The sequence below is a fragment of the Boleophthalmus pectinirostris genome, unplaced genomic scaffold, assembly GCF_026225935.1.
Source record: "Boleophthalmus pectinirostris isolate CB_2022bp ecotype Guang Dong unplaced genomic scaffold, ASM2622593v1 HiC_scaffold_23, whole genome shotgun sequence".
NCBI lineage: Eukaryota > Metazoa > Chordata > Actinopteri > Gobiiformes > Gobiidae > Boleophthalmus > Boleophthalmus pectinirostris.
This window is the reverse complement of record NW_026571207.1, coordinates 23,577,160-23,591,772: the sequence shown is the minus strand read 5'-3', so window position 1 is coordinate 23,591,772 and position 14,613 is coordinate 23,577,160. Positions and strand designations below refer to the sequence as shown.

Sequence of the window (14,613 nt, the reverse complement as noted above, 5' to 3'; positions counted from 1 at the left end):
TTACAGCAGGTGAGATGATTTGTGCCCTTAAAAATCTCTAACACATACAATTACAGCCACAAGGTAGCTAGCACTAACCAGCTGTTTGGTAGTCAATCTCACCTCACTTTTTTGAAAATCACTTTAACAGCACTCCAGAAAATGCATTGTTTAAATAAATTTTGTATTTTTTTAATTTAATTTTTTTTTTTTTTTTTTTTTTTTTTGAGTTTTATATTAAAAAATTTTAACAGTTTTTGCTAATGTGTGCGTTGTGTCACCATGGTAACTGGTGAACATTCAGTCCATCATAAATGTGCCAAATCCATATGAGACTCATCAATGGGGGAATCTGAAAATTAATTGAAGACATGTAGATTTAGCCACAGTGTATAAATGGTCATCGTTGACATCTATTCATTGTCAGTTTTCATTACTATTCACATTCACTAGTCATTTTGAGTAGTTGCTCACTGTCCTCTGGCAACAAATCCACTCCCTTGATAACAATTAACATTTCTGTTTGTGGCACCTAATTGAAAAAATCCATGCAATCACAAAAGTCGTGTTGATGTTCAGAGTGAATGGGATGAATTCATTTGAGCTGGGTTTGTCTCCAGAGAGATTTTTTAACATAATCAAGTCTGCAGTTTGTCTCTGCTGTGGTAAACACGAGCCCTGGTTTGATGGAGGAAACATAAAACAATGTGAGCTGTGCGTCACTGAAATGACAGGATTTGTGTTTTTGTGTTTAAAAACACAAATCCTGAATCCTTATTTAACATGTTTTACAATGAGACTATGCTGTAATTATATTCTATAAAGGAGAGAACCCACACACCAGTCCTGACTATTATGTAAATTAACTCTCTTTTCTGTATGGATTGTGTAGGAGTAGATTGAACTGTCATTCAAGAAGTCAGGCAAAAATCAAAACAGAGGTGTTAGAAAATCCAATTAGTCCAGTAACCGTATGGAAATGATGTCTATGACTAGACACTCTGACCAGCTGTAACATGCAAGGCAAGTTTATTTGGAGAGCAAATAAACAAAAAAAAACAAAAACATAAAATTAATTTTAAAAGGAAAGAGGACTGTGAAAATAAAAGCTTTTCAGTCATATACACAGCTAAATAGAACAGTTTGGAGCCTGGAGGTGAACATTATCAGAGCAGAGCCCTGTCTCACATCTTCATGAAAACTGTTCCAGAGTTTAGCTGCATAAAACTGAAATGCTGACTCCCCATGTTTAGTCCTGGCTCTGGGCACCAGCAGGAGGTGGGTCCCTCAGGTCCTCAGAGTACAAGATGGGTCATATGGCTCTAACATGGATAGATTTATAAACAAGCAGAGCTGCTTAAAGTCTTCTGCTTAAAGGCTCTGTAATACGAAACACATGACTACAGTTGCACTGTTAGAGATCAGAAGCTCCTGGTCAGTAAGAAAAGCAGAGGCAATTTCACCATATCAACTACTGGTATGTCTAGTGTTTTGTGAATCAAATCTTGTAAGTCTTCTTTTTATTGTTTCTCCTTTTATGTCTCTGTTTTATGTAAAAGTCTTTTTTATATTCTTTAGTTTGAACACCAGTGAATTGACTCAGAGTTGTAGATGCTCATGCAGTGAGCCTGCTGCTCGCCTGCACACATGATTATTATTTCAGTAGTCCAGACTCCCCGTAGTCCCTCCTTGTATTTCTTTCATCTTCTTCTGTTTCACAGTGGGCTATTCTTTGTAAAGCCTCACTAACATTGATTTTAATGTGATATGGTTGCATTTGTTTAATGTTAGTGTTAAAAAACACTACTTTTTGTATAAGGGATGTAATCGGCTCAGGACTATTTGCAGTACAGATGTTGGCATACATCATTCACTCTGTCGGTTACAAATATCTCACCAGTTTAGACACTGATCTTAAATATATATATGTTTCTGATTTGATAGATCAACCAAATCTTATTTTAGTTCATGCATTTTAACATGTTTTTTTAATGCAACACTAAATATTGTTATTGATTTATTTTTTTCATATTGTGCAGCTCACAATCAGCTCAAATTAGTGACACCAATGTATAACACAACATCCATTTAATTTTGATAATAAAAGACTACAAAATAGTATATGCTGTCCACTTCACCTTGCACTTGAGATGTGATGTGACCTTGTTTCCATGGTGACAGCTCAATGACCCATGGGCTTGCCCGGTGGTTAATCTGCTGGTATATACATGCTGTGTGTCTTTAGAGAGCAGCAGGGTGAGTGGTTGGAGTTGTCGGGGGTGACACAGGGTGAGTGGGTTGAGGTACAGGGTGACACAGGGTGAGTGGGTGGAGGTGTGGAGGGTGACACAGGGTGAGTGGGTGGAGGTGTGGAGGGTGACACAGGGTGAGTGGGTGGAGGAGGTGGGGGCTGAAAAAGGGTGAGTGGGTGGATTTATGGGGGGTGATACAGGGTGAGCAGATGGAGGTGTGGAGGTGGGAGGGGGGTTGGGGCTGGGTGAGTGGGTGGAAGTGGGGGGATGACTTTGGCCACACTGCTCTTACTGTTCACTGTGGGAGGATCAGACAGACATCTGCTGTGCGTGAGCCTGGACCAGTCCTCTGCACCAGCACTCTGTGCCAGCACTCTGCCAAAACTTTACCAGGACTGAGGCATCTTAATGTGAGAAATACCTCCACAGTGTGATATTATTAAGATGAAAATGATAATTTCCTTTTGGAATACGTCTCTTTGTTCAATAATGACACTTTTACAAGCCCCTATTAAGACATCCATCCTGTTTGCCATATGGTGAGATGTTGTGGGTTGAGCTCTGCAACTGAGTTCTGGGAGTTTCTCTAATTATATATGGTACAGCTTGCTGCCTTTGGTAAACTGTCAAATCATTCTAAGCAAGTTTACTGGCATGTTTTTTTTTTTTTGTTTTTTTCAGTAGGACCTTATTTTAGTGCTCATACCATCCCATTCTCTGTTCTATTCTTTAATCACCAACAGCAACAAAATAAACTGAGCAGCATCAAACCTCGAGATACTACAGGCTCCAGTGATGTGTGAAGCATGTGACTGGTTCTCCAAAATGCACTCATTAAATTTAATGCTGTAATACTTAATTATTTATATGTGTATGTGACTGTGTATGAGAACTTTAAAAACAATAACACAATATGATATGTACCCCATAATCGAAGTTTAAGGTCAGTTACTAATTTATATGTGAGCCAGTGTAGTCAGTTACATCATTAATTCCTCCATTACATGATTACACAAACAGGTCCTGACAGAGGCACAGTGTTGTTGTTTGTTTTGTCTACCCACCTGTGACTGACTGCCCCCTCCTGCTCCCCTGTACACACTTGCCTTGTAGTCATTAAAATCACACACTCACGCTGACGTTTCATTTGACTTTTACACCTTCACACCAGCGCTGAGAGAGGGAGAGGGCCTTGTTCAATGGCCTCACAAAGACCTGTATATTCAGAGTCAAAAAGTTACGCTCAATGAAACTGGTAATATTTTAAGGTCACTTTCTGAAAAGGTTTTGTTTTGTCAAATAAATATCTAAATTAGCTAGAGCGTTAAGTAGTGTAGGTATTCATTTAGTAAAGAGCCTGGTAATTGTAGTGAAAGACAGAACATAATTGCTTAAGTCAAATTTGAATTCACAGGCGAAAAAATACTCAGAAAGGTCAGTGTTTAGTTTCTGATTCAGGCTCATACATTAAAGAGTGCTCTTGAGCCTGGATTTTAAAGTGCTTATATTACACTATTTTTTGGTCTCTGTTATAAGGTTTCCTCACCGAGTTGTGTTTTGTTTTATTCATACACGTGCATGTTTAACACACACAAACCCTGCATATTTTGGCAGAGTTTTTCTGTCAAACATGATGTCATGTGGTAAATGTGTAACTTTTCTGGTAAAGGGTCTGATTATAGTGAAGGTATGGAGTGAAGCAACCACTGTGTATTTAGACTCCATACATCCATTCTCTAGATTTGTTTGGATAATTTTAGCCCTGGAATTGCCAGTCTCTGCTGAATTAAAGGTAAAAGGTAGCTGTTAACTTGAAAACTCAGAAAAATTCAGTTTTAAAGGTTGTTTCAGTTGAGGCTGTGTAGCTAATCAATATATTGCATTATTGTCTGGAATAACTGATAGTGACTTCACAGTCTATTTCATTCTAAATACGTGTTGTACTTTAATTTCATCTGATATCCTAATTACAAGCACGCTAATGTACCTCACTCTCTCTGTGCAAATCATCTCCTGAATAATCATGATTTCAATTAGGATGAAAATAATTTGGATTATTATTTTTCCCATTATTGAGCAGCCCTAAGTTGTAGTCACGGTAGTGACAAGAGTACCATTTGAGAAACTTAATAACATTTTTATCTCTTCCAACAGTAAATGAACTTTACTTCATGCTCCCACACCTGTGATTTTGTATTTTTGTAAATATTGTTTCACTCCAAAAGATAATAGTCTGTTTTTTAATGTGTTTGATGTAGTCAGTAGAAGCTGTTGAAACTATGTTATGATGTGTGGGGCCTCCAGAGGAAAGGATTGTTCAATTATCAGAGCCAGGCAGCCCAGAAAACCAATCCACAACAGTTCTATCTTGAGTCTTAAAAATGAACTAAAATAACTTGTAAAAGGAAGAGTCCAGTCCTCAGGTGTTTCCTCCCGTGGTTGTTTTTAATTGGATCAGGGGGAGTTGGTGGTTGTCATGGTGATGTTTTTTGGCAGCGGAGGCAGAAGTCGTTTTGTGACGCTCCCCGACTTTGGCAGAAACTCACACAAACAAAGCCTCTGAAATCTGGAACTCCACAATTGCCAATCAAACTGATTAGACGCATCATTGTGTGTTCTCAGCAGAGTGCTCATTATTGTTTTATTTTTCACAAGCCATTTCTCCAACTCCCTCGCCCCAGCTCTAAAGATTCACTGTCTGTGCTTAACGCAGCTCTCTAAAGTGTCAGCGCTTATGAGACACAGATATAAACTTTTAAATGTATTAATCAATTTTGAGTACATTTGCTGGAACATTTTCTTAAGAGCATTTTGATCTAGCTTGTGGAGCATATTGATCAGCATGTTTAAAAGTATCATTTTCAAAGAAATGGAGAAGTAGAACTGTGTAATACTGGGTTTTGTGGTGACAGTACTTCAGTTGGTAAAGTAGTCATTGTCTGATCCAGTTTGAATTATGCTCTTGGCTCAAACATTGTAAATAAATCGGTCAGATCCACTGGCACACAGGTTGACAGATTGATGCCAGCTCCCACAGTTGCATACTGTCAATGTGTCCTTGGGCAAGCACTATATACATGCAATCATTTATTAAAATTTCTAATACAAATTTTGGAAGTTGTTTCTTGTTTATTAGACCCGATAATGACTGAAATGTATACTAATGTTTTAAAGATGTGAGTTATGTTAAATATAAACTATAATATTATTTATATATATATATATATATATATATATATATATATATATATATATATATATATATATATATATATAAAATGTGTTTCTCACCTTCCACGGTGGTAGGTCTCTCTCACCCTCATTCAGCTCGGGTCCTCTACCAGAGGCCTGGGAGCTTGAGAGTTCTGCGCAGTATCTTTGCTGTTCCCAGTACTGCACTTTTCTGGACTGAGATGTCCATTGTTTTTCCCGGTATCTGTTGTAGCCACTCTTCCAGTTTGGGGGTTACAGCCCCGAGTGCTCCGATCACCACAGGCACCACTGATGCCTTTACTTTCCAGGCTCTCTCCAGCTCCTCCTTGAGCTAACCAGTGTGGGTCCTTGGGCAAGACCCTTCATGCTACTGCCCACCTCATACAATGATGAGAGAGAAAGCTCAGACGTCGCCCGGCCAAACAAGGTCTGCATCAGGTGCTGGGGAACCAGGGCACCTTGATGAAAAATGGGCTACTGGAACACGGCAGAAATGGGCGAGATGCGAGAACAAGGCTCTGTTGGAATGCTACTACTACAGTAACCCTAGGCAGAGGGGTTACATGAACAGGATGTGGGAGAAATGGTTATTACGATACCCACAGTCCAAGCTAACGGCCAAACAACTAGTAGCTCAGTGTTCCAACATCCACAAACGGCAACTGCTCTCACAACTAGAGATTGATGAGGTACAACACAAATGCCACGGCAAGGGGGAACCAGTGTGCCAGGTCAGAGGGGAGCTGACACCAACTCCCCAACCAGAGATTGGGTACAAAGCCCCAATAAGTATCACGCTGAGCGAGGCAGCGACTGACCTGAAAGATAAGATCATGGCCCGAATGAACACAAGGCAACCCCACCAGTTACAGAGGCTAAGTGAAGTACCATCTGAAAGTCTCCTAGACGATGTGAATGCAGCACTGACAGTGATCCCTACCACAACAATCACTGAAACCAATGAGCTGATATACACTTCAGCAGCAGTGATCCTAGATGTGTTGGGCTATAAGAGCAACCATGGGAGCCATGCGATACAATACCCACCATGGTAAAGATGGTTAGAGGCTAAAATCAAGGAGGTGCGGAGAGAAGTGAGCCAACTGTCAGAGGCCCAGAAAGGTGCAATGAAAAAGCAAGTGCCCAAGAGGTACAACCAGTTGCCCATACCTGAAGCACTCGAAACTGCCAAACAAAGGCTCCAAGCCTTGGCCAGCCGCCTAAAGAGGTACACACGAGATAACGAGGCCAGACGAATAAACCGGCTGTTCGCAACACAACCGGCGAAACTGTACGCTCAGTGGCAGGGTAATAACAGCAGAGCATACCCACCAAGGCTGAAGACTGAGAGGTACTGGAAAGGCATATGGGAGAGGGAGGCATCACATAACACCGATGCACAGTGGCTGGTGGATCTGAGAGAAGACCACAGCAACCTCCCTGAACAGAATCCAGTCACCATCACAGTGGCAGACATCCAGGGAAGAGTCTCAGGTATGAAAAACTGGACCGCACCGGGCCCTGACATGATCCATGCGTACTGGCTAAAGAAGCTCACTGCCCTTCACGAGCGCCTGGCAGCATAAAAGGATCCCTCAAAGGGTGCAGTCCCATCCAACTATCGGCCAATAACCTGTCTCTCCACAACATGGAAGCTCATGTCAGGCATCATTGCGGCTAAGATAAGTGGGCACATGAATCAATACATGAGCGCAGCACAGAAGGGTATCGGCAAAAACACCAGGGGAGCCAAACACCAACTCCTGGTTGACCGAACAGTCGCCCGCGACTGCAGAACCCGTAAGACCAACCTGTGCACTGCCTGGATTGATTACAAGAAAGCCTATGACTCAATGCCACACACATGGATCACTGAGTGCTTGAAGCTGTACAATATCAACAGGACTCTAAGGGCGTTCATTGCGAACTCGATGCGGTTGTGGAAAACCACCCTTGAAGCCAAGGGGAAGCCACTTGCACATGTGTCCATCAAATGTGGCATATACCAAGGAGACTCACTGTCCCCACTACTGTTCTGCATAGGCCTGAACCCACTCAGCCAAATAATCGACCGCACTGGCTATGGATACCGACTCAGAAACGGGGCCACCATCAGTCACCTCCTCTACATGGATGACATCAAGCTGTACGCTAAGAGTGAGCGAGACATCGACTCACTGATCCACACCACAAGGATCTACAGTACAGACATTGGGATGTCATTTGGGCTTGAGAAATGTAGCAGGATGGTGACAAAGAGAGGGAAGGTAGTCCACACAGAGGGGGTGTCACTCCCAGAGGGAACAATAGCAGACGTTGAGGACAGTTACAAGTACCTTGGTATCCCACAAGCAAATGGCAACCTCGAAGAGGCAACAAGGAAAGCGGCTATGGCCAAATACCTGCAAAGAGTGAGGCAAGTCCTTAGAAGCCAGCTCAATGGCAAGAACAAGGTGCAGGCAATCAACAGCTACGCCCTGCCAGTGATCAGATACCCTGCAGGGATTGTAAGCTGGCCAAAGGAGGAGATAGAGACCACAGATGTTAAGACACGAAAGCTCCTGACCATGCATGGAGGGTTCCATCCCAAATCCAGCACCCTGAGACTGTACGCAGGCCGGAAGGAAGGGGGCCGAGAACTAGTGAGTGTGGGAACCACTGTCCAGGATGAAACATCCAAGCTCCTTGAGTACATCAAGGACAAGGCCCCGACAGATGAGGTGCTCAGAGAATGTCTCAGACAGTGGGGTCCAGAGGAAGAGGTGCTGGAGGGACCATCATGGCAGGACAAACCCCTACATGGGCGCGTACCACCGGAACATAACTGAAGTGGCTGATATCAAGAAATCCTACCAATGGCTTGAGAGGGCTGGTCTGAAGGACAGCACAGAGGCACTGATCCTGGCTGCTCAGGAGCAGGCCCTGGGCACTCGAGCAATAGAGGCCCAGATCTACCACACCAGACAAGACCCACGGTGTAGACTGTGCAAAGAGGCTCCTGAGACAGTCCAGCACATAACTGCAGGGTGTAAGATGCTGGCAGGGAAAGCATACATGGAGCGACATAACCAAGTGGCGGGCATAGTGTACAGAAACATCTGTGCAGAGTACGGGCTGGAAACCCCAGGATCAAGGTGGGAAACACCTCCAAAGGTTGTGGAGAATGACCGAGCCAAGATCCTGTGGGACTTCCAGATACAGACTGACAGAATGGTGATGGCGAACCAACCAGACATAGTGGTGGTGGATAAGAAACAGAGCACAGCCGTGGTGGTGGACATCGCAATACCAAGCGATGGTAATATCAGGAAAAAGGAACACGGGAAGCTAGAGAAATATATATATATATATATCCACTAGCACTTGTTGAACAAAGTCACATGAGTTCTATGTGTTGCTTCTTTTTATCTTTGTAGGACTGGGGGCATTTGCTTTTCCAAGGTTGTGGTCATTTCTTTCTGAAAATCTGACGACCCTGAATGACCTCTCTTACTTACTGTCCCTACCTCTGCTTCTTTATCCATTCAACACACACTACAATGTTTTTATCTGTTTTGCTTTTATCTAAAACCATTTGACACTAAAAGACAGCAGACCACATTGGACACCTCAGGCCCGTGTTTTGAAATGACCGTGATTCTGAGAATAAATAATGCAGTTGATGCTCAGGGCTCTAGTCATGCTAGCTCCCGCAGCTTTCTGTAAACAATGTTTGCCACGTGGAACGCTTTGTTGGCCACATAATAAACCAGCTTGACTCTCTCTCATTTTCTTCCACACAGGTTGGATTTGTACCACATTAACATAAGTGCAAATGCATAGATCCATCATAAGCATAAAGGTTTTTAATATCAGGCATAAAATGAATACTTACTAACTGAAGGTAACATCAAACAAAACTGTAATGTGCTCTGATGTCTTTCCTTATGAACCAGCATTAGCAGCTACTTATTTCTTGAATGACTTTGGATATGTCTTTAACAATTGCAAGGATATGAAATAGATATAATAATACTTTAATAATACAATAATACAATGTTGTTGTTTTTTTAAGTGAAGTGTTTATTCCAGCAATTCAGCATTTTAGGTCAATCAATTTGTACAGGTATTTTATCCATATCTTTACAATGTGTTGAACTGAATAGTGAGAAAACTGTCTGATTGTGCTACCCCACCACCACCACCACCATCACCACCCAGCCCCCTGCGAAAACATGTCATGATTGCATGTGTTTTTACCTTACCAGTCAGTGCTCTAATGTTATGCTTGATCAGTTCTAGAAAATAAGTGTTTTTTGAGTTAATAAAGAACAGGCAGAAAGGTTATTTAAAAATTGACAGAGCGAGCAGAGGAGAGTGAGTTTTTACTGCTGTGTGGTCCCAGTTTACAAAGGCTTATCCAAAACCAACAGAGACGTGGAGAGAAAGCTGTGAATCGATGCTGTGTAATGTGTGGACACTGCTAAACGAAGCCTTTTCTCAAGTACACAAACACTACAGCAGATCACATGCAATGAATTCCTCTGTGTGTGTGTGGTTTGATTTGAGCCTCATGCCCCGCAGCCAGCGGAGCCTCTGACGATGATTGTAAATTAGCATAAATAAACTTCAGAAGATGTGAGCAGACAGAACAGAGGCAGCTTCCCATCAGAGTCACGCCCTCCGGCTGAATGCTAACATGTGAAGAAGCTAGGCACACACGCAGCAGGCCCAGAGGAGCCAGAGGAAGATCTATGCAGAACTTATATTACCACTAATTAACACTTGTTTATTTAGTGTTATTTGTTAGTCACTTTTATTTCTGACTGTACTTCTATATTATACCCAATATAATCCTGGCTCTGGATGTTTGCATTTCTATTTTTTTTTTTTTTTTTTTAATATCCATTTATTTTATTTATGTTGAATTCACATCTTCATCCAAATCTGGACTCTGTTGCATATTTTGTACAGTGTTGCAGCATGAGATGGTGTAATTCATTGTAGAGAAGGGATCAACGGTGGTGATCTGGACACCGTTTTCGCATCACTTTGGGCTGTTATTCAGAACAACCCATAATGATGTTAGCTAATGAACAATGACAGGAAGTTTCACTCTAAAACACCTCCCTTTGGGGCTGAACTTAGTTAACTCGGAGTAGGGTAAATCCCAGTGCTTCAAGCTAGTGCCATCAAATTGAAAATGGCCTCTGGATTGGAGCCAAAACCTCTTGATTATAAAAACAGTGTCCTGATGACCACCGCTTAAACCTTCTCTACAGAGTGAACATTTGTTATTTTAAAGGCATTGTACCTACTGCCTTAAAAACAAGAAAAACAGGACTAGTTTATTTTAAACACTTTGCAGTGGTTCAGAGCTATGCTTCCTAATTACCAGAGACCAGAGTGATAAAGCTAACAACAACTAGCCTACTAGCAGCACTACTTTATGCAGTTGGACTCTTATGGTAAATGGTCACATTTTTATATAGTGCTTTTCCACCTTCAAGGCACTCAAAGCACTTTACATTCAAGGAACCACTCACAAATTCACACACCAGTACTGGGGGCAACGTGAGTTAAGTGTCTTGCCCAAGGACAGCATTCATCTGTGGGAACTGTAATCTCACCACCAACCTGTGGGTCAGTGGATATGACCACTCAACCAATGATGTTTATGCCGAGAGCGGGATTTAAACCACCAACCTTCCGATTAGTGGAAAACGCTCTTACCAACTGAGCTACTGTCGCCCCTTATGAGCTGTTTTTACAATATATCTGGACTTATTTATTGTCTCTTCTACTAATGCTGTATAGTTTAACATTCACCTTCTCAGACTTTTTATCATATTTGTTTGTCAGGAGACTTACAGTTGAGCTGCATGACTGCAAGGCCAAGTCACATGAAAAGATGAATTTTATCTGACTGCATTCTCTGTCTCCTCCTGGCTGGGTTTAGTTTTGCTAAGGAATATGTAATGTGAGACGGAATATTTCTCACTATATTTTTAAATCCTGTAATGTTATAGTAGAGATGGATCAGGAAGAAATGAACGGATCTAATCTGAACAGTGAAACAATGCTTTGTGTTATTAAGGCAACTGATCGCCATCAAATCAAAATCGCAATTTCAGTTCATTGAGTTGTCAAAGGCTGCTGTTATTTATGTAAATTAATATTCTCTGCATTCAACAAAATATCTTGTCTTTTTATAGAAGAATCTTGTAACTGTAGTTACCTTTGTCAGGTTATATTTCAGTCTTCTCTCACATGTTAATGCTCCTACTTTTTATACATACATCTCAAATCTAATCGCAATCATAATACTTGGTGCACTATAACTGAAATACAGTCATTTAGAATAGCTTTTAATCTTTAACCTTTATCTCTATATGATTCACTGTTTTTATCTTTCCTCTATTATTTGTACATTGCTCTTTTGACTTTTAATATTTGTTTTGTAAAGCGTCTTTGAGTGTTCTGAAAAGCGTTATATTAATAAAATGCAGATGATGTGACATTTAGTATTGTCTGCTTGCAGAGCACCCACCGGAGTCTGGGAGGTCTGAGAAGCGTGGATCCCGGGCCCATTTAGTTGCATCCAAGAATCCAGTACAGGAGGGTGAGTGATGAGACAGCTCTATTTCAGTGTGGGAAGTTTTCATTTAGTGTGTGTAAAACTGTCTCATCGACGCTGCAATCAGGAGTAAATGTGCTGCCTGCCGCTCCAGCTGACTTAGCTGTGATGCACTCTGTAATGATCTCTGTGTTGATCTGCCTGCCAAAGGACACGGCCAACTCACTTTACATTGAGTTTGAATGCATTTAAATGCCTCTCTCCCTGGATGGTCCCATAAAACAGCAGGTATGATGCACAGAGTTGGATGTAATTAGTTCTTCACACTGTCTCTTGATGTTTGTATTGAGGAAAGCGATAACCACCTCTCAGCAGGATAGTTGAGCCAAATCCACCCATGGCTAATTGACACAATGATCAAAGCGTTCCTCACGTTACACGCAGCTATTTCTGAGGTCAGCCCAGCCTCTGTGAGCATCTTAGACTCTAAATACAAACAGTGTAGAATATGATATTTACAGGAATACACATCTCATCCATTCGATCCAGTGCTGTACCTGTGGCTGTGCACTCAGAGCTTACAGGGGCTTAGCTCAAGGCTGTGAGGGTTGAAATCCTCCATCATACACTTTCCTTTGGTAAACAGAAGCATATATTTCAACCAAAGCATAAACACCACCTACGATATAGAAGGTGTTAATATTTTACCCTATAGATCTGGTTTATAGCACAATTTACTGAGCCATATTTTTAATGGTACTCAGACTTGAGTAAAAGTTATGGTCACTCTTCCCAATGCAAATCTGTAAGTGACAAAAAGCCTAATTGTCAGTATTACCTTCAGCAATGATTTTATTATGTTGTTTATAATTTGTTTCTTATTTTTGCTTCTAATTTGAGCATTATTTCATGTTTTGTCTTCAAATTGTAAATCAAATGATACGCCCACACAGTTACTCGCTTTCTTATAGTAGTTTCCCCTAATACTGTTTTACTCTTACTTAAAGGGTCCATTTCATGCAAAATTTACTTTTCAGAGCTTTCCACCATCCAAGAGTGATGTGTGGGCCTTGTATATGTAGCCGAATTGCAGTGTATTTCTGCCACCCTCCCACGTGACAACGAACTAAAGGTGTTACAACGATGACACTAACGCGTTTGACGTAGCAGAAGGTGCTTCGCACCCGCCCCTCTCCCCTGCTCCACCGCCTCCGCCCCGCCTCCACTCCACATCAGCTGACAATTCCCACATGAACACCTAAACAAAAGCGACAGCATAAGCTAATTGTTCTACACTGCAGTGTACATGATATAATAAGTTAACCTACTAGCGTTTATTAATACTTTACCAATCAGTAATGCTAAGCTGATATCGACGCGGTGGTTGCGCTTCGTGCACCTCCAAGTCCTCGTTCGATTCCGGGTCCAACACATAAGGCTGAACACACTGTATCGCCATGATGAATAAAATAATTGTATTCCTACCGCTATCAGGGTGCACGCCTGTCTCCCCCTCCCTCCCTTAGATGGGCGGAGGAAGGGCGACTCAGAGCCTACGTCACGTTTGGAGGGCGGAGCCTGTGCTTTCTCTGGACGGGCGGGGGGGGGGGGGGGGGTGAGCAATAGCTGGCCTTTCACAGTTCCTGGTCTGTGACTGTCTCCAAGAAATCAGTAAAATTTCATAACTATTGTGTAATGGATGTTCCAAAACCCAAATTGTGCTTGTATATGTGCATAACATACAATGTGAAAAGAGTTATTTTGCTTGAGATGGGCCCTTTAATTTACTTGGTTAAATCAATGGTCTTTTTGTGATTGCTGTGACTTTGGACTTAATAAATAGAATGAAAAATCTATCTAATTAATAGAATTAGATAGATTAGAATTAGAAAATGTAATACAGTACATTTTACTTTACATTTTAAAATAATGGTACACACTAATAACTTTTTTTTAAACACTCTACCCACCTCTGCACACACACATTCTCACGTTCATTCTTACTTTACTATAAATGTATAATATCTAAAGAAAAAAGTTTATAAATTAAGATGAAAGTGTATAGGTTAGAACAACAATTTAGTTTTAGTTCTTCTTTCTTAGCTTTTTATGAATTTAAGACTTTACTGAGAATTACTTACAGCTACATGTTGTTCTGTCTTTGTTGTTGTGTTTTGCGCATATTCCCCTATGGACTGTAAAGATTTCAAGGTTTCAAAGATATTAGTAAGCACTAGGCATAAAGCAAGAGACCTATGCGTGTTCAATAGCATAAAAATTCACATTATTTCCACATAACTTTTTCCGCTACTGTGATCTTGCAATATAAGCCATATGGTAAAAGTTCTGTAATCTACACACTTCAGGGGGCATATTTACCAGTTTACGTAACAGACCCAGAATAATAAACAGCCCATTGATGCAGATGCAAACATTATCATTATCAATAATACATGACAAGTTTGAATAGCTCTTGGATCTTATCTGAACAGTTTTGTGTGCCGAGGAGAAGGGGAGGTGGATATTATTAACACTTGTAATGTGTCTGCTGTGCTGTTGGGAAATTGTGACTTATTAAGATTTTCATGTCCTATTATCTTTGTACTTGTCCTC

The 14,613-nt window shown here is 41.2% G+C and overlaps 1 protein-coding gene across 1 annotated transcript in view; it reads left to right on the top strand.

The window, feature by feature from the left end:
- The window catches only part of spock1 (SPARC (osteonectin), cwcv and kazal like domains proteoglycan 1), a 114,987-nt gene that overhangs the window by 51,906 nt on the left and 48,468 nt on the right, over positions 1-14,613 (top strand). The window contains exon 4 of the mRNA XM_055159668.1: positions 11,965-12,045. Coding sequence (XP_055015643.1) covers positions 11,965-12,045 — 81 coding nt within the window. The remainder of the gene's footprint in view (positions 1-11,964; positions 12,046-14,613) is intronic.